The sequence below is a fragment of the Anabrus simplex genome, chromosome 13, assembly GCF_040414725.1.
Source record: "Anabrus simplex isolate iqAnaSimp1 chromosome 13, ASM4041472v1, whole genome shotgun sequence".
NCBI classification, from domain to species: domain Eukaryota; kingdom Metazoa; phylum Arthropoda; class Insecta; order Orthoptera; family Tettigoniidae; genus Anabrus; species Anabrus simplex.
Window position 1 is genome coordinate 77,791,573 of NC_090277.1, and position 21,848 is coordinate 77,813,420.

A 21,848-nucleotide genomic window follows, 5' to 3' on the forward strand; every position below is an offset into this window, starting at 1 on the left:
GTGTGTTATTTACTGAGGATTTCAAACAAATGCATAAGTATGATTACAAACATAAACATATTCATATTTACATTTCTCTAATATACAATTTTACATCACAATGTCTTTTTCATTACAAAACTGCCAACTGTTGAGGCATTATTTCTTCTGTTGAAGCTCACCATTTATTTGGTGGACCTCATGATGTTGAAGGAGCTGCACTGTCGGCCATCTGAACAGAATATAAATAAAATTATAACATAAGGATCATGACTCAGTCAAAAATGATTACTACAAGTTATTTCATGTTACTCATAAATATGACGGAAGAATGAATAACAAATGCAACTTCAGTCCTTTCACTGAACTTATTATAGTTCGGTAGTGGAATTTATTTCTAAAGCGGAATCACTCGTAATTCTCAATTTAGTGTCTTACCTCGCACTGAAGTAGTCTTGCTATTCAAAGATCCCAAAAAGAATGACGACGTGTGACAAAAACTGCGGACAGGAAATACACAGGAAATTGAATAGCATACACAAATCTGGCTGTGGATGAACCTGCTAGTAGATTGGACTTACACGATGTGCAGGATGACTAGTAGAGTCTTTTTTACCATGCAGGAAACCTCTAGTTCACGTTTCCTAGCACCTGTCCCATGATACGCTAGGCGCATGCTCCGCACATGCTTATAAACTAGCATCACGCGCCCAGCATGTGATCTGCACTGAACATGTTAATGCACTCGAATGGTTATCAGCATCTGTAACGTTGTTCACCGAAGTAAATAACGTTCGAAGGACAGGTGGTTTTTGGTAGGGGTAGTAGTGTTTGGACTTGTGAAGGTACCTTTCAGAATGTGTATTTTATTCTTTAATAAATTATAGTGAGCCATGAAAATCTATATTCATTAATTCTTCTTCTGCTCCTTATTTATTGCACAAACATATAATAGCTTCTTTTTTTGCCTGTATTTTTCAGATGCTCGAGTACTTCACCATCTACGCCATTCTGTCAGTGATATCCATCGTCTTGTCATTGTCCTCAAATGGCATAGGACAATACGCTGGGGCAAGAGCAAGACGAATGCTACATAACAAAATGTTACAGAATATCCTGCGATGTCCAGTGCGTTTCTTCGAGTGCACACCGATCGGTCGAATCATCAATAGATTTTCCACAGATATGAGTGTCATTGACAAGGTAAGGATAAGAGCAACATCTTCAAATAACTCATGAAACAAGTTGGTCTTTCTTCACTTTTAACTTCTTTCTCTTCTTCTTCTTTTCTTCTGGTGTCGTTTCCTCACAGAAGGTTGACAACTATCGTGGAATAATTTTTCCTATTTTGTTCTTTCCGTGTCAGAGTTGCCGTATCTAAAATATCTAACGACTGCTGGAGGTTCTGTGCCCAACATAATCTTCGCCCACGTCCTGACCTTCTATGATCTGTTGTATCAGGCTGTATTTGTTATTTTTTAATATGTGACCAAAATAGGCTGCTTTTCTGCATTTTGTGAAGGTTAAGACTTCCCATGATTTACTGGCGTAATTGTGTACCTCTTCATTGGTTACACTATCTACCCATAAAATCTTGAAAATCCTGTGATATATCTATATTTCAAAGGCTTGAAGTGGTTCTTTGAAAAAGTCTTTAACCTCTTAGACCAGTTGTTCATGAACATAAATGTATACTCTTAACCTTCCGATTGGCACGCCCTCTGAAAGTTCACGATCAGTTGTGCGTATGTGAGAAATACTCGCCTAGATTTAACTCACTGTTGGCGATAAAAATGGAAGGTGTAAGATGTCAGATGTTTTAAAAAGTGCTACATATTAATATTTTCAAAGGGGAAAACTATTGAAGCAAATAACGGAGCAAAATAATTGTAATAGTTATCATTGCAATTACAGTACATTCATCTTCATTATCATGAATTCCTTCTAGGATGTTTAAGAATGATGTGTCTCCATGTATTACGGTTCTGGTATACTTATTTTCTCTCTAGGACATCCCATGTTTCTAGTCTTTTCTCTAGATCTTCTCTTATCCGATCTAACCACCTTTTTCTATGGCTTCCAATTGGTCTTCGTCCCGGAACAATCTTTTTAAAATACTTCTTTGGTGTTTGAGTCACCTGCACCTGCTTAACATGTCCTAGCCACTTCAGCCTTGCAAAACACAGCCTTTCTTCCATGGTCAGGTTGACCTGCAGGTCTATTCATATATGATCATTCCTAATTCTCTCCTTCCTTGTTTTCTGTACAGCTGATCTAAGGAACTTCATTTCACAAGCTTGCAGATGACCTACTTCTCTTTTATATATGATGCAACTCTCCAGGCTATACGTCATGATGGGCAGGAGATAAGTCTTAAACAGGGTCTGTTTAGCCCTCTGAAGAACTCCAATGTTCCGTACTTGATGGAAGAAGTTGATATCCTTTTTGCACCCTGTTCAACAAACACTTTGTTCTTGCCACTTCTGTCATTTGATATTCTACTTCCCAGATATTTCAAAGTATTCACACATCAATCTTCTCTCACTTGAGGGTGAGGGTACAAGGTGTATTTGTCCTGCTAACTTTCATTACCACTGGTTTGCTCTTGCTCACATTTAACATAATAAACTTATATTCTTCAAACTTGGTGTTCCAATATCCAGTCTCCTCTGAACATCTCTCTCAATTGCTCCCCATATGACAACATCACCAGCAAAAACAAATGCATTAAGATCTTCCTTATCTACTCCCTTTGAGTTCCTTTATAATAGTATCCACAAGTGAAATGAAGAGCAGTGGGGGAAGAAACTCCCTTGTTGGACACCTTTTCTTGTTTTAAACCACTGAGATCTTCCATCTCCTACTTGCACATTACTTTCAAAACCATCATACAACATCTGAACATTTTTAATTAGTGCTTCTGGGATATTATGTTTTCCTAAACATTCCCATATTTTTTCTTTCTCCACTTTGTCATATCCTTTTTCCAAATCCAAAAACACTATTATCAGGGCCTTCCCTTTTTCTCTAAACTTTTCCATTAACCAGTGAAAAAAAGTAGGTCTGTGGTTCCTCTTTTTCTTCTAAATCCATGTTGTTCCTATTTAAACTGGTCTTTCATTATTTCTCTCAGCCTCTGATCTATAATCTTCTCCATTATCTTAAGGCAGTGTGATGAAAGGATGATGCCTCTAGGATTGGTGCACTTCTTTCTACTTCCTTTTCTTAAACAATGGAGCCTCCTTAACCCAGTCCATGATGTAGAGATGATCTGTATCTACATGGATAAATCCTGTCAGGCGCATCCACGGCACAGGGGTGGGCAACGTACTGTAGTTGAAGCTACGGTAGCGGCCAATTTCTGGGGAGGACCCAGTCCCATGGGGTATAACATGTGCCCCATGCACAGGGATATGTGTGAAGACCTTAACAGCAAAACAAGGAAAGTTTTTAGTTCGGCTGAACTGGCAGAGGAGGCAAACTGTCCATCTGGGGATAATACAGAAGGGACCCACTGCCTTGTGGGAAGAGGAGGGATCCTTGAAGGCTAAGGGAGTAAACCCTGATAGAAAATACTCTGATGCGTTAGGCTTAGCAGGTCAGCAGATGAGTGTTATTATGTGGGTTGCAATTACATTAAATAAGGAAAACAGTACTAATGAGAACCAATAAATGATCATTGTTAAAAATACCAAACACTGCAGTGGCAACAATGTGTAATTTCCTTTTCTAGTAAGTCACACCAATGGTCGCTCATGTCTCATACTTACGATGCATGTTTTCAAACCTGTTTTATAAAAATCATCATAAACCAAACATAACACAAAACATTTGATGAGTAAGAATTATATTTTATGCTGCATAGAAATCTAAATGAGAAGCCTGAAAAACTTACTAGAATGGTCATGCGTGTCTGTAACATACAGTAGAGGTTCTAGCGCCAAAGTTTGAAAGTGGTCTCGTGCATAGGTAAGGGGAGAATAGCCGAGCGTGGAAACTTCCTCTGCCTTAGGTTTCTGGGAGGGTAGGTTATGAAAAATATTCACTGCATCTGCTGCATACGCGTGCCTATCGGAAGGTCAATAACCATTCTGGTTCGTGCTGCTGTCTCTGCTTGTGTTGCAAAAAATGGCATCTGTGAAGCATTGATGGAAATTTCAGATACCATTGAGTGGTGGTGATTATTGTTTCAAGAGGAAGTACAAATACACAACCATCCTCTATATAACACTAATTGGATTGAACACTTCAAAATATGAAGGTATCACCAAAGAAAGACAGGGACTATGCGGGATGTGAAAATGGAAGACTCCCTAGGCCTCAAATGCTCTAATACCATCGGGGTCAAGAAAGAACAAGAGGTTTGATGGGATGGATGAAATTGAAGAACCTGGAATGAGTAAATGGAAGCAATGTCGGGACTCAACTCAGGGTCCCGTCATCGCCAACCCACACTCTGCAGTTCAGAGACCCTGCGGCCCCATTTAGTTGCCTGTTATGACAGGCAGGGGTTACTGGGGGTGTTATTCTATTGCCCCCACCCACAGGAGGTAGATACCATTGACTTCCAGAAGCCTTCATCTTCCTGACAATTTATGTTTCATAACAAGTATTTCATAAGTTCGTCACTTTATGTGTCATTGAAGTGAAGCCTTATGCTCTTTGTTGAGACAAAATAGGAACTATCGACTTGTAGGCACCTTGATCTTGAGTGCCATCGGTGTCCTGATAGTTCCACAGCTGATTTCTTCCACCTTCTTTTCCAATTTCATTCACCAACATTCTTTTCATCTTCATCAGCTCAACTGATGTTAGCGTCAGGAAGGGTATCTGGCTGTAATATACAAATTCATCCTACCTCATCCCCAACCCGTATCAAGAAATGGGACTAAAAGGTAGCCAAACAAAAGATCAACAACAACTTAGTTCTTTACTATTTATCCTAATACAGTGGAACCTTGGATTGTGAGCATAATTTGTTCCGGCAACATGCTTGTAATCCAAAGCCCTCGTATATCAAAGCAAGTTTTCCCATAAGAAACAATTGAAACATGGATGATTCGTCCACAACACAAAACTATTTATTCACAAACCATTTCCAAAACAGAACACATAAAACAAATTGAAGTGCACTTTTCCTTACAATAGAATCATTGTTGGCGTGAGGGAGACGAGAGTTACTGTGTAGCACGAATTTCACTAACGGAATCGCTGCTGCCTGTTGGCTCACTGGAATTGTTTACTTTCCGTGCAACTTTACCGAGAAACCTGTCCAATGACTGCTGCTTTTGCCTCTTTCTGAGGATTTCATGAAAATGTGACAATGCATTGTCATTGAACCGATTCATCACTCGCACTGCTACAGCCTTATTCGGGTGGTGTTTTTCTAGAAAATTTTGCACCATTTCCCACATTCTGCACTTCTCTCAAATCTCAGTTGAAGTGGAGATTCCAGTGAATTTTCCTCCTCCTCTTCCCCGGACGAGATCTCCATAACCATCTCCTGTTGTTCGCGATGCAGGTCATTCAGTGGGTTGGTGGTCAATTCCTGGCTATGTTCTTCCACCAGCTCTTGAATGTCCACATCATTCACCTCCAGCCCCATAGTCTTCCCTAAGGGCACAATTTCATCGACAATCGGCGGCTCATTGTCGCCAGCGATCCCCTCAAAGTCACGTCCAAGAACACAGTCAGGCCACAGCTTTCCCCAAGTGGAAGTGAGAGTTCTATTGGTAACTCTATCCCAGGCTTTGTCGACGATCTTCAGGCTGTTCACGATGGGGAAATGATTTCTTCCAAACTATCCAACAGGGATATGGAAACACTAGATATGATTTCTTTCTGACATAGAAGATTTTACATCGTATAACCGTGGAAACAGTGAAAACTCTATGAGAAGAAAGTATTAAGAGGTGTGAAAAATACAAGAGAACAAATATGAAAAATAATTTAGCTCGGGCACTGAAAAGTATTAAAAATACCAAACAACAAATATCAAAACATTTGAACGGGGCCCATAAAGATATCAAATTATTATTGCAGATCACACTCTTTCTAAAAGAAATGTTGGCAGAAGCCTTTTATTTCGGACCAGTGGGTTATTAAACTTTATTTTTCTGGTCACACATTTAGACAGTGAATTGGAGGTTATACACGGCCATGTGCGTCTGCAACAGAATGACTTTCGCCACCGGTTTAAATCAAACAAAACTTCGACCGACCAAGACCGACTCGAGTGATCGATGATATAGATGTTGATTCCCATAGCAAACCTGAAATATTTGTCCTGAATGAGTAAATTTATAATACCAACATCCATGTTGGTATCGAGTGATTGAGTCAAAATTTGAAGGTGCGAGTTTCAACATTCACCCCAACTTTGCACGCTTAAAGGTGTGGATGCCAGTCGACTTGCTGACATACTTTAATTTCGTCTTCATTAGTTAGGAATCTCACAACTTTTTTTCCATATCCATACTTAGGGTATCACAAAACAAATATACACCATGCTGGTCAACTTCACACAATTATGTTCCAGATGTAGGCTATTGCGCAACAAATGTTTGCTACCCTTCACTGTACAACTAATCACAAAATACATTTCTAACTTCTAAAAGGAATGCAAAATATAAGCACAAACAGGCTCATTGTGTTATTCCACAGTCTGACTGTTAACTGGCAAGCAAACCTGAGCATTTCTGAGGCTAATGGCTTGTTCCCCAAAGGTGCAACTTATCCTGAGAAGTTCGAGAATTCAAGGCCTTTTCCCGTTTTTGCAACTGCACTGAGGGCTCTTTGCCAGAGTTGGAAATCTCATTCCTTCCACAATAGATGACAAATAACATTTTCAAGGTTAGGAAAAATGTGATCGTACTAAGTGCTAATAGCTAAAATTTGTGACGCGATAAGTGAGGAAGAGAATCGGGACTTTGAATTTATGACATGCTAGTCGAAAGATGTGTTAGTGAGGAACGTGCTAACAAGGTTTCACTGTATGTAAACTTTTTCTATTACACCAGCTTGAGCTTAAATGTGTAATATATCATTAGCTAATAACTTTCTATAAAAAAAAACCAAACCCCATGGCACTACAGCCCTTGAAGGGCCTTGGCCTACCAAGCGACCGCTGCTCAGCCCGAAGGCCTGCAGATTACGAGGTGTCGTGTGGGCAGCACGACGAACCCTCTCGGCCGTTATTCTTGGCTTTCTAGACCGGGGCCGCCATCTCACCGTCAGATAGCTCCTCAATTCTAATCACGTAGGCTGAGTGGACCTCGAACCAGCCCTCAGGTCCAGGTAAAAATCCCTGACCTGACCGGGAATTGAACCCGGGGCCTCCGGGTAAGAGGCAGGCACGCTACCCCTACACCACGGGGCCGGCAATAACTTTCTATACTGTGTGCAAAATGTTTAGTTAAGTACAATATTAAGTGAAACATTTGTACTTTTAAGCCAAAAATTCACTGAAGATGGCCGACAAATAAGGGTCGAAATATGAATGATTTTTTTAACATTTGACATCAACATTTGACCCCCTCATGGAGGTTTGAATTGTATATTGAATAGGAGGATTGAATAAAGACTCATAATTGTATAATTGATCTTAGTCTGGCAAATACAAGTGGTGCCTGAATATCAAAAGAGAACCTCTGAATACTTTCAGCCGCCAGTCAATAAACTCCTTGATACTGACGCTCAAGGTCTTCATTGGCCCTGTCATCTTTCCTCTTGCACCCCTCACTTCTACGTCATCCTGCTCATATTTATTCATATAATACAGCACTGTAAGCAGATAGATGGGCTTCTTTTCTCCGGCTTCTTCATCTGGTAGGTCAGGGTTTGTTTGTCTTACTGTGGTGTTTAATATATATCCTTCACCGAGCTCGATAGCTGCAGTCGCTTTAGTGCAGCCAGTAGCGAGTATTTGGGAAATAGTAGGTTCGAACCCCACTGTCGGCAGCCCTGAAAATGGTTTTCCATGGTTTCCCATTTTCACACCAGGCAAATGCTGGGGCTGTACCTTAATTAAGGCCACGGCCGCTTCCTTCCCACTCCTAGCCCTTTCCCGTCCCATCGTTATAAGACCTCTCTGTGTCGGTGTGACGTAAAGCAATTAGCAAAAAAAAAAAATATATATATATATATATACACACATATATACATATCTCCTTCTTCCCCTTTACTGAAAATCAGGTATATCCTCCTCATGCTGCCATTTACTCCGATGCCATGAACTTCCTCCTGCACTTGAAATACTTTCGTATGGAGCAATTTCGTTACGGATGACCTGATTTTGCAATGTATGGTGTTTTGAAGAAGGCACAGGAATCTAAGATGTGAGGTAAAGTTTCATTCTCACTGTCTTCTGCAGCCATTACCGGTACAGCTTTTAGAGGCGCAATGTTACATACCATTTTCAGTGCGTCGCTCCACTCTGTGCTAGAAAGGCCATCGTGGTTTTTAACCCAGTGGTTTGCAGGAGGGAATTCCTTATACAGACAGCTAGCACCATTTCTCAAATTCACATTTTCATAATTTATTTCTGAGTTTCTTGGTGTCATACTAACCGTACCTGTTTTTCATATCCTGAGTGTTACTATTTATGTTTAGCTTTGTTAAGCACCCACCAAGCTTGGTAACTGCAGTCGCTTAAGTGCGGTCAATATCCTGCATTCGGGAGATAGTGGGTTCAAACCTCACTGTTGGCAGCTCTGAAGATGGTTACTCTTAACAAGTTTATCAGAATCTTCCAAGAACCACCATGGTATTTTTCCTGCAGTAATGCAAAGGAACTAGTAAGTCAATGTAGGGCCAAATGAACAATTTAGAATTGAAAATTTCTGATGTGGGTGAAGCCAGGGGCACAATGAAAAGGAGGTGAGTTTCTGCTGAAGAAGTGCCATTGTCTTCATGGAATCAAATAACATAATATCTGCATAATTGAATACTAAGTATTTGACACTTTTGTTCCTCAAAATACACTTAATCTCCGTACTTTCTTCAACTGTAATGAGCCCTTCATTTGTTTCTCCTCTGTTGATATTAATTAGATTTTTCTGGGTTTTCTAAATTTATGTGATACTGAATTAGTTTTGATAAACTGAAGAACCTGATAATTTTAAATTAAGTCAAAACTGAACCAAAATTGCTTCCTTTATAACAAAATATTAATGCATAATAGTTGGTTTCTATTTATGTACTTCTTCTTGATCAACAGAAAATAGCTACTTCAATCCAAAGACTGCTTCAGTTCCTGCTGCTGTGCGTATCTGCTGTCTTTGTGAATGCTGTTGTATCTCTCTGGTTTATGCTGATAGCCTTCCCTATCTGTGCACTGTATTACGTGGTGCAGAGATTTTACCGCTGGTCTTCAAGGTTAGTTGATGATATATTATTCATCTGATTATAAAGTTTAAAAGCCATTTTAAACAGTGTCAACATGTTATCATTAAATATTAAATACACTGACTGACAGAGCAAATGCAACACCAAGAAGGAGTGGTCAGAACTTTATGCCAATTGCAGGGTAGAATGACGTCACTGAGGTATGCTCATGATGTGAAATGCACCGCTGTGCTGCGCACGTAGCGAACGATAAATGGGACACGGCGTTGGCGAATGGCCCACTTCGTACCGTGATTTCTCAGCCGACAGTCATTGTAGAACGTGTTGTCATGTGCCACAGGACACGTGTATAGCTAAGAATGCCAGGCCGCCATCAACGGAGGCATTTCCAGCAGACAGACGACTTTACGAGGGGTATGGTGATCGGGCTGAGAAGGGCAGGTTGGTCGCTTCGTCAAATCGCAGCCGATACCCATAGGGATGTGTCCACGGTGCAGCGCCTGTGGCAAAGATGGTTGGCACAGGGACATGTGGCACGTGCGAGGGGTCCAGGCGCAGCCCGAGTGACGTCAGCACGCGAGGATCGGCGCATCCGCCGCCAAGCGGTGGCAGCCCCGCACGCCACGTTAACCGCCATTCTTCAGCATGTGCAAGACACCCTGGCAGTTCCAATATCGACCAGAACAATTTCCCGTCGATTGGTTGAAGGAGGCCTGCACTCCCAGCGTCCGCTCAGAAGACTACCATTGACTCTACAGCATAGACGTGCACGCCTGGCATGGTGCCGGGCTAGAGCGACTTGGATGAGGGAATGGCGGAACGTCGTGTTCTCCGATGAGTCACGCTTCTGTTCTGTCAGTGATAGTCACCGCAGACGAGTGTGGCGTCGGCGTGGAGAAAGGTCAAATCCGGCAGTAACTGTGGAGCGCCCTACCGCTAGACAACGCGGCATCATGGTTTAGGGCGCTATTGCGTATGATTCCACGTCACCTCTAGTGCGTATTCAAGGCACGTTAAATGCCCACCGCTACGTGCAGCATGTGCTGCGGCCGGTGGCACTCCCGTACCTTCAGGGGCTGCCCAATGCTCTGTTTCAGCAGGATAATGCCCGCCCACACACTGCTCACATCTCCCAACAGGCTCTACGAGGTGTACAGATGCTTCCGTGGCCAGCGTACTCTCCGGATCTCTCACCAATCGAACACGTGTGGGATCTCATTGGACGCCGTTTGCAAACTCTGCCCCAGCCTCGTACGGACGACCAACTGTGGCAAATGGTTGACAGAGAATGGAGAACCATCCCTCAGGGCACCATCCGCACTCTTATTGACTCTGTACCTCGACGTGTTTCTGCGTGCATCGCCGCTCGCGGTGGTCCTACATCCTACTGAGTCAATGCCGTGCGCATTGTGTAACCTGCATATCGGTTTGAAATAAACATCAATTATTCGTCCGTGCCGTCTCTGTTTTTTCCCCAACTTTCATCCCTTTCGAACCACTCCTCCTTGGTGTTGCATTTGCTCTGTCAGTCAGTGTATTATACTAAATTGTTCCACCTGATAGGTTGAAAATCGGTTTCGATTACAATGCGGTCATGAAAATTTAATATTCATCAGTAAGGATTATGTTTCAGAGAACTTCAACGTTTGGACAGCTTGACTCGCTCTCCAATAGCCTCTCACTTCTCGGAGACTTTGGGTGGTCTCACGACCATCAGAGCATTCTGTGATCAGCAGCGCTTCATGCATGGTCTCTTCCAGAAGATGGACACTCATACTAATGTATTCCTCATTATGAATGCGGGGAACAGATGGCTTGGTGTCGCACTGGTAGGTGAAGTCAGAACAACAGTCATCATCATCTAGAAGAGAAATAACCTCTCATTCACATGGTATATTGTGTTTCATAGGACTATCTTGGTGGCGTGATAGTGTTTGTGGCCATTGTGGCAGCTTTAATCTCGGCTCGCTTCAGTCCTGACTCGGTGACCCCTTCATTAGTTGGTTTGGCTGTGAACTACACTTTACTTGTTCCCATCTACCTCAACTGGGTGGTCAAGTTCTTGGCCGATATGGAGATGTACATGAGTGCAGTGGAACGTGTTCACCAATATGCCCTTACACCAACTGAGGATTACCGCAGGGATGGTAAGAAGAACCCATTAAGCTTAATCGGAAAGACAGCTACCCAATTGAATTATCTTTTTTTTTTTAATCAATTGAACACCGTTAACCTCCTAGCCCACCTGGTGGTTAAGTCTATATGGTCTGACACTGTGATTAGCCTGTTTGATTCCCGTTGTTCGAAAAAATTTCATCATCAGAATGTTGGCCAGCAGGGTAGGAGGGGTGGTGGTTTACAATGCCTAATTACCAGATTACGTGCCAAAAGCCTGGATTAAATTCCAAACCCCTGCAGTGTTCATATGGAGTGAGGGCATATGACACTGTTGATGATAATTCGTTCATCAGACAGGGATGGTAAGCCTGAGCAGACCCCTCGGTGCTATTCGACAAGAGTAGGATATTTGACGGCTCTGTATTTCGCGCACTCGGGCGTTGCAGCGTGACTCCTCCCATGCCGGCAATAAAAAATGTCTCACAAAAGTTAGTCCTGCGAGTATATGCGGCAGAAAAAGGACGTTGAGGAGTGGCAATCTGGCAACACTGTAACCACATGTAGGGTAGCTACCTCTGTCAGCACGTATTAGTCGTGCTGTACAGTTGGTGCAGTGGATAGAGTTTTGGGTTAGCATGTAGGAGGTCGAGGGGTCAATCCTTGGTTGAGGCATATATTTTTTATTTCGTAGATGTAGTCTAGGTGGTATGGTATCTGGCATCTTAATTAGTGTTATTAGCTGCTGTCCTCAAGGGCCTGGGTTCGATTCCCGGTACTGCCAAAAATTTAAGAATGGCAGGAGGGCTGATGTGTGGTTAAAATGGTACATGCAGCTCACCTCTACTGGGGGTGCATCTGAAAAAAGCTGCACTACCTTGGGAAGAGGACACGAGTTTACTTACTATCTCACTTTATACATGATCCTGTAGAGAAACGGGACAAGGGTTTGATATACATGCATACATACTTACACACACTGTTCCACTCTTGTTAAAATGTTAATGTGAAAAAATATTTCTAATCAATCAGGTATAATTTGTAATAAAGAACAAAACTGTTAAGACATAAAAATTGAAATAAAAATATTAGTGATAGATGCTTTTTCAGTAGCACTAGATTAGGATGACCAGACATCTAAATTTTGCTGGTCATGTCATGTTTTTTCTAAGTAATTTGTAAGTAATTACTATTGTTAGTAAGAACATTGTGGAAAAACACAGGGAAACGTATAATAAAAGGCACATGGAATGTGCCCATGATTGGGTATGGTATTACTTTTAAGGAATTACATCTATCTGGTCTGGATTATATTTTATAGTATTGAATAGTATCCAGCTACTGCAATGCCTGTGCACAAAATACTTTTCTGAAGAGGAACTAGCACCTTCTGAACAGACACTCCTCAATTATTATTCTTAAGATGCAGACTGTCGTGACAACTAAATGACATTATGATATATAATTTTTGGGATGTTAGGTCGTGTAATATTTATTATATTTTGATATGTTTCAAACCTACAACCAAGATTGTCTTCAGAGCAATAACAAAGATGTTAGTGGCAACTGTCCATCGTCATGTTGTACATTCTATAATTATTTCTATTATTACTATCTCCATATTTGCTATTATTATTACTGTATTATTTAATTTTGTTATGATTTGTTGTATTTTGTTTTTTACTATTTCTGTTACACAATCATTTACTGTTGTGTGTAAGAGTGAGTTTTGAATGAAGACTTACTGATGGGTGTTGTAAGTGTATAACATAATTTGAAGTATTTTTCATGTAAAGAATTTTGCACCTATTCTTTTGAAATCTCCAGAGTTCCAGGAGGACATTTTCTGTCACAGATGTATGAACAATAAGATTGTAAAATTAATAACAATGGATAGCTTTATTGTATTTGCCTTTTGTTTCTATTGTTCTCATTGAATAAATAGGGATTTAATGTGTTAAGAAATTTTTTCAAAAAGTTTTGCTTTTGAAAAGTTTGATCTAATCACCCTGTGTTGGATTAAGTGCAGTGAGAAGATATGCAAAATGAGTTAAGAACTTGCACTGAAAGTTAGAAACTTCATTTTGTTCTGTATTGAACAGGGATTACAGTAAAAGGAAAATGTTAAAGGTCCACCTTTTCAATACCAAGAATGTTTATTGATGTGAGTGTATATCACATAACGTTTAAAGAATATTGGTACCGGTACTAGTTTCGACACTCATTGTGCGTCATCATCAGCCAACGAATCAATTGAGCAAAATACAACTTATCAAGTAGCAATATATAACACATGATAGCACCTACAAGAAAATGTTAAACTATAACTAGTTACAATATCAAGACTCAAAAACTGGGATACCTTCTCAAAAATGTTATATTTTACGGTCAGACGCACCATGCCCTCATCATTTTAACATTACATTTAAAATTTGCCTTAGTAGGTGCATCCAAGTGTTGTATATAGATACACCTTACGTTTTACAAACCTCAAGCTGGACTATTTTCTCGTGCATCATACCCAAACAATTGTGTTACCTTCTCTGATTTGCTTTCATTGTTTTAACTTGTTACAGTTTAACTTTTAACATTAATCCTTGTATTTGCTGCCATGTGTTTTATATTGTAACTAGTCATATTTTATCATTGTCTTGTAGGTGCTATCATGTGTTATATATTGCTACTTGAAAAGTTGAATTTTGCTCAATTGATTCGTTGGCTGATGATGACGCGCAATGAGCGTTGAAACTAGTACCAACCTTCTTTAAACGTTATGAGATATATACTCACATCAATAAACATTCGTGGTATTGAAAAGGTGGACCTTTAATATTTTCATTTTGCAGTTAAGAACTTGCACTCAACACTGGTATAGTCTGTATAAATAACATCATAATTTTGTCTATACATTTAAAATTTTAGCCTCATATTTCATTGTTATCTCAGACTAGCTGTTGCAGTTACATTGCAGCCAAAATGAAAACATAAAATTGAGTGAATCTGAGAGATTTTCTTCTTAACTGATCCTTGATTTACATTGTTAGTAACCATAACTAAGAATTTTAAATGGAGGCAGTCCTACTTCTGTAATATTCTACTTATAAAACATTTAGGGACCATTTAAAGCCTAAGAGTTTACTGGTACACTTTCCGGCTGAAAGAACACCCTGGTTATGTTGGCTTATGAACTACACTGTAAATTTTGTAGTTTATCATCCAGATTACTTGGGAATATTTATAAATTGATAGAAAATGGGATCAATAAATTAATAAATAAAAATTATTAACGCTTTCTTACATGTTTTCCCTCCAGGTTTTGTAGTTCCTAAAGATTGGCCGAGCAAAGGAGATATTGTATTCGAGCGAGTATCTCTGCGATATGATGCTGGACGAGAGCCAGTCATAACCAACCTAACTCTTCACATTCCTGCCGGACAAAAGGTAAAGATAAAATCTGTACATGGGAAAATATCAATTTTCATGCATACTTCTTAATACATGGTACAATTTTCATGTTTTGGATAATTTTGCTCTGCCTTTGTACATCTGTCTCTTGCTATAGGACAGTGCAAAATGTAGCATCTTCTGTACTGCAGTCTTATTTATGGCTGTGACAGTTCAGAATCTGCTGAGCTAAGAGTGGTGCTGATTAGAGGGTCTGGATGTATCCACACTGCTCATTTTAGTTGTGCTCAGTATGCATGTACTGGGAGTTTTATTTGGCTATATTTATGTTCTTAGAGAAAGATTTTGGAAGTACCCTGTGCTTCTATTTATTTAAATTGTATGTTCTTGAGGGGAATGAATCAGTGTTACCAACAATTGTTATTACTTTTTACTATTGAGAACAACAATAGGTTTTATGTGACCCTCTGTAGCTTAGACAGCAGCAAACTGGCCTCTTACCACTGGGTTCTGTGGTTGAAATCCTGGTCACTCCATGTGAGATTTGTGCTAAGCAAAGCGGAGGTGGGAAAGGTACTCCGATTTCCCTGAAGCCCGCCTGGTGGCCATGATCGTTAAGGCATTGAAGTCTATAAACGGTCTGACACCGTGGTTAACCGGTTCAAGCCCATTGGATGAAAAACTTTCACCATCAGAATGTTGGCCGGCAGGGTAGGGGAGGTGTTGGTATACAATTTCTAATCACTAGATTGCGTGCCAAAAGCCTGGATTAAATTTCAAAGCTCTCTGCAATGCTCATATGGAGTGATGGTGATTCATCCATCGGATGGGGATGTTAAGCTTTGAGCAGACCCCTTGGTGCTATTCGACAGGAGTAGGCTTTGTACTGGCACCAGGTTTCACCCTCTCCCTCCCTACTATCATATATCACGTCATTCATTTCATCTAATTAACTCCTCTGATGAGGTTGACGTCAGGAAGGGCATCCAGCATAAAAACACGTCACGACAGATTCATCTCACCTCATATCCAACCCTGTAGAGAAACAGGAAAAGGGTTGGATGAAAATACAAAGTCTGGTTCTCCCTATAGTCTTTCATTCCAGCAACACTCTCTAATATCATTTCATCTGTTAGTCATTAATCATTGCCCCAGAGGAGTGCAACAGCCTTCGGCAGCCGGCACAATTCCTGTCCTTTTTTTTTTTTTACAATTTGCTTTACATCGCACCAACACAGAATGGTATTATAGTGACAATAGGATAGGAAAGGCCTAGGAGCATGAAGGAAGCAGCCATGGCCTTAGTTACCTGTTGTGAAAATGGGAAACTACGGAAAACCATCTTCGAACCCACTATCTTCCAGATGCAAACTCACAGCTGTGCATCCCTAACCGCATGGCCAGCTCGCCGCTAGATGTGGCTTCATTCATTCCATTCCTGACCAAGTCGAATGACTGGAAACAGGCTGTGGAATTTCATCTCATTTCCATTAGTAGGTTTTAAGTGTTTAATTTGTGAAATATATTTTTTATAATAACATGATTTCATTTTTTCCCAATAGGTTGGTATCTGTGGTAGAACAGGATGTGGAAAATCTTCCCTAGTCATGTCTCTCTTCCACATGGTAGATGTCTACGAGGGCAAGATTTATATCGATAACGTAGACATCAATTTGGTTCCTCTACAGGTGTTAAGATCTCGACTCTCCATCATCCCACAAGATGTCATCATGTTTAGTGGTACAATTAGGTAATACTCTCTTCATATCTATATTAATATAATATTTTAAATAGTCATTCAACCTTCTCTCATCCTCATGCTCTCACCCTATTTCTTCCCTCCCCCAAATCATCACAGTTGTGTTAAGGCACACATGTAGTTCATTTTCTATATGTTACTCTGTATGCGAATCCTGGAGAATTTTCACATGCGTTTCGATGCTCAACCATTGCCTCATCTTTCTTGCTGCTGAGTACTGTGTCCCTGTTGTGCACAACTTTTCATACTTCCCACATCTTTACTTCTAAATTGACGTTTTGCAAAACAAATGAGCATCGCCTTACTTCTGCTGTCAGTGCGCTACTGCCCCGAAAACGAGCTGATGCAATACAACCGTAGTAAACAGCCCTCGTAAAATGTAATACCATACTCAGTAAAGCTAATGAATTGGGACTGAAAACAAATTCACAAAAGGTACACTTACTAACAACACCCAACACTGAAATGAGAATTCATTATTAAGAATAAAAGAGAATGAGGAAATAAGACATCATTCACCCCTAATGGCTGGCACAAGAAGGAGATTATGGCCTACAAAGGGAACACTCTGGCGATCTCAGAGTCACTTTCTTGCAACTTGTCTTCGCTGAACTACACTGGGACATGCTAAACATACATGAACTAAGTACACTAAGTACAGCTATTTTTATACACTCAACTTTTAAACCTGTATTATACTAACTTATGCTATGCTAAACTGGTTGGATTTCTATGTTTCAGTGCATAACCACCAGGCAGAGCCAAAATTGGCCAAAACGTCAATTTAGAAGTGACGCAGTACAGAGTATAATTTAAGAACACCTTGAGCATTATTTCAGGCACTATTAAGACCTCACAAACTCCATGGATTCTTCTTCTGAGTCACATTATTCCTTCACATTTTTGCCAACTTCATGCTCAGGTCAGAGAATTCCACAAGATAGGAGAAAATTCACAATTATCACTGATCTTAAGTGTACTATGCTGAAATCAAGGAACCTCCCACTATGCACAGCTTAGAGACTAAGAGCAGAGAACTTTTATCTCATTAACCAATGGTTTCTCAACTGGAATTTGATTGATGATCTACTATTTGGAATTTTATGTGTGTTATATTGGAAGCCATTTCCTGCTCAGTTAATCCTTAACACGTTGAGTGTCACAGCGGACACCGGTGACTATTTTGGGATTTCTTGCATGCCACGATGGAAACAGGTATCCACTGGCTCATATGAAAAATAGGTTTCGGCCCACAGAGCAAAATTTTGAACTTTTTCTTTGGCACTCAACGTGTTAAGTTTTCCACTCTATTAAAACTAATGCAAGTGAATAGGTACTCAAAATTTCCTGAAGAAAAAAATTAATAATTTTGACACATTTCATTCCTAAAAGAACATCGTCAGATTGTATCAAACAAACTCTTTCGTTTCTTTTTTTTTAACCCTTACCCCTCGAATTAAAGTTCACTGTGTTGTCTCTAGTACTTGTCTTTTAAATGTGAATTTCTATCTTATATGACCTGTATTCATCTTTCATGATTTAAATGATGTATTTAGGCCTCTAAATGTTTACAGCAAGCTACACTGGAGCAAATAGAAGCAATATGTACAATTTAAGGCAAATTATTTTACATTTTTACTATCATTAATATTATTACTGTCGTTATTGCATACCGATTGCTTCTATTACTAACTTCACTAAACAAATTATTGGTGATTTTTGCTATTTGAAATTTGATTTACAATTACGCCAGCCATCACCATTTCACTAGTAGGTGCCATTAAATGTTATTAGATGTATTCATTAGGGTACAAGGAAGGAGTAGAGATACAAAAATACCGGGGTTTTGTACAATTACCTGACATACACAACATTGAACAGTATGCTATACGTATATGACTAGGAGAGCACATGGCAACCATGTTTGTTTACCATGGGTCGAGCCTTCGCGTGCGAGAGTGGACTGGGCCTCTCCCGACAGACGTGGGGTAAGGATTAAATTAGGAATTGGTGAATGTTATGATCAAGCATAAAAAAAAACATTTATTTTAAAATTCTGTGTTCATTACCGTAATAAAATGTTTAAATACTTTTTGAACCTATCTTATTGCACTCTGACTATCGTGCTTCCTCTTCTCTCAGCTGGTAGAACGGTACTTTTTGAACCTATCTTATTGCACTCTGACTATCGTGCTTCCTCTTCTCTCAGCTGGTAGAACGGACTGTGCCATGCGATCCTTGATGCCACGCCACAGGGTTGGTCTTGCCGGTACCTTTCCAATCATCATGCTGTGGTGACATCACTGGTTTTTGTGGAAATGTATATATAGTCTATTTGTGTTTGTATTTGAAATTGTTTTTGGGAAATGATTTTGGAATGTCTGTTGAGCATTAATAACATCTAAATTTTAAAAGGAGTGTGAAATGTTGTGCTTTATTGATACATTGACACTGAAGAAGTAAGTATAAATAACCACCTAATCGATACTTTATTAATGCCTCAGGCAAATTGAATAAAATTAAAACTTACAGGACATGTTTTGACCACTTAGTGCAAATACCAACAACAAATTAAACTTAAACAGCATTCAGAAAAATAAAAAGGATATGTAAAATTCACCTTTAATAACCCGAAGATTTACGAAATCACCAACTTATTCAAGAAACACAATACCAAGGTAGCCTTCCCTACAAACAACAACACAAAACATAGATTCTTTAGTCATAATAAAGCTAATAAACTTAAAGATGACGAATTCCAGGAATCGGGTATTTATAAGCTGACTTGTGCTCAATGTAAAAAAACTTACGTGGGACAATCTGGAAGGAACTTCTCAATTAGATATCAAGAACACGTCAATGCTGAAAGATACAAAAGATTCTCTGCCATGGGATCCCATATGAAAGAGTCCAACCACAAATTCACCAATATTAAACAGGACCTTCAAATTATCTGTATGATTAATAAAGGTAATCTTATGAACAACCTAGAAAACATCCACATCGTTCTTGATAAATTGGAAAACGGTGAAGAGAATCTCAACAAAAACAACGAGCATAAAAACATCTTATATGAGAATATTAGCAAATACTTAGAATGGGTAGACATGAAACAGACTAGACGAACAAGAGATATAATCAAACACGACATCGCAGAAGCACAGCCCAATCTCCCTCCTCCCTCACATGTTATCTTAGATGATGATAAAACTCTACTTCCCTTCTCTCCAGAGCTTTCCATGAACTGTCAAACTGTATCACATCGTTACTTCACCAGGTCGCGCTCAAAGACAGACCCTCTAGAAAGCGCAGAATAAACATCTTTTCCAAACAAGAATGAGAGGCAAGATGACCTATTCTGATGACCTCCATTTTTATCAAAGGAGTCTCCAAAGAACTTTTATTTGTGCTTATTGTCATAATGTTTTTTTCTTTCCAGTTCTTTATTTATACAGCTGAAGAGGACCACTAAGTTGTCAAAACATGTCCTGTAAGTTTTAATTTTATTCAATTTGCCTGAGGCATTAATAAAGTATCGATTAGGTTGTTATTTATACTTACTTCTTGATTAAACATTGATACGGTCATGAAATGGACAACTTGTAACATTGACACTGTGTAGTAGAATAAATGCTGGAAATTTCTCAGGGTGCGTGATCACTGAGGTTGCTTTGGTTGGCAATTTTTGCAGTATTTCTGTTTCCTCCTTTATATTTAATAATTTTCTATTATTCATGATGTGTAATATTTTAAGATCTGTGCTGATATCTGTGAATTGGTGGGAATTGTCGTAAACATATCACTGAGGGCTCGGTTGTGTCTAATTGCATTTTGTGTTCTTTGTATCTGATTTGAAAATTATGTTTTATTTTAACAACATTTGTGGCATTGCAGTTAAGTTCTGTTGTTTTCTTTTTCAGATAATTTCAAGTATTTATTCAGGGTGATTCAAAACCTCACTGTACAAACTTTGTGAATGTAATGTAGAGGTAAAAATTATTCTGAAATGTCATAAGAATTTTTTCCTGAGTTATGCAACACAAACTAACTACATTCCTCCCAGAGTTTATTAATTTAAGGGTCACGAATTCAGATAAGGCACTGTCTGTATTGTAAACTTGCAGAAAATGCACCCAGTCCAGAGTAGAATTCCAACCAGTGCAGCAAGAAAAAGAAAAGTTTCCCAGAGTTTAACTGAACAAAGGGATCACAAATTTAACACAAACTACATGCTGTACATTCACTTTACCCCCAAAGTAACGTCCATGAAAGTACAGATAGTCGTGCTCATCATTGTACTACTCCTAGAATATCACAGGCCGGGCTGAGTGGCTCAGACGGTTAAGGCGCTGGCCTTCTGACCCCAACTTGGCAGGTTCGATCCTGGCTCAGTCGGGGTATTTGAAGGTGCTCAAATACGTCAGCCTCGTGTCGGTAGATTTACTGGCACGTAAAAGAACTCCTGCGGGACTAAATTCTGGCACCTCGGCGTCTCCGAAAACCGTAAAAGAGTAGTTAGTGGGACGTAAAACAAATAACATTATTATTATTAGAATTGGGACGTAAAACAAATAACATTATTATTATTAGAATATCACAGAGCACTTTCTTGTTAGAAACAACTCTGTGTAGTGGAGTTTACAAATGAATAACAAATGTACTGTAGTCGCTAGGGAACAACACAAACTCATAAGGATTAAACATAATGAAGAGATAAAACTCAACAGGGAAATGTACAAGTTGACGTCACATGTACAGTATTCTGCCTCTGCAAGAATTCTCTTCCACAGGCCATGCAAAGATTGTGTTTTCTCTTAATTCTGGCAATTTTGAAGTGCTATGTAGGCAAAGGTGATGCATCCAAGAGCTGTACTGGCCAAGATTAAACATTTTGTAGATGTGTGGTACTGTCTCAGATTTGCATTGATCGAGATCTTGTTGTTAGTGTTCATGGTTAGTTTGTTTAACACGTTGAGTGCCAGACCGATTTTCATAGGCTTGCCGTCTAGTGCCGTGAGCTAATAACATCGACTTACTCCCTGGTGCCAAAACGTTCACAGGCTTAACCAAGCAAATGATCGCTGATATGAGGATGTATTTATGATATATTAGGTTAACTTATTATGTATATTAGGTAAAATATTGCGACCCCATATGGGGTCGTATTGGTCATTACGAACTGTACACGTACACGCGCCCCCATATGGGGTTGTACTTATACAGTAGTTACTGTCCCGACGCTCGG

At 39.7% G+C, this 21,848-nt stretch overlaps 1 protein-coding gene across 1 annotated transcript in view; it reads left to right on the plus strand.

Annotated features, from left to right (window-relative positions):
* Window positions 1–21,848, plus strand: part of Sur (Sulfonylurea receptor) — a gene marked incomplete at its 5' end in the record, with an annotated part of 143,622 nt that overhangs the window by 111,502 nt on the left and 10,272 nt on the right. The window contains 6 exons of the mRNA XM_067157409.2: window positions 961–1,182; window positions 9,197–9,354; window positions 10,958–11,153; window positions 11,234–11,471; window positions 14,753–14,880; window positions 16,407–16,594. Of these exons, the coding sequence (XP_067013510.2) occupies window positions 961–1,182; window positions 9,197–9,354; window positions 10,958–11,153; window positions 11,234–11,471; window positions 14,753–14,880; window positions 16,407–16,594 (1,130 nt within the window). The remainder of the gene's footprint in view (window positions 1–960; window positions 1,183–9,196; window positions 9,355–10,957; window positions 11,154–11,233; window positions 11,472–14,752; window positions 14,881–16,406; window positions 16,595–21,848) is intronic.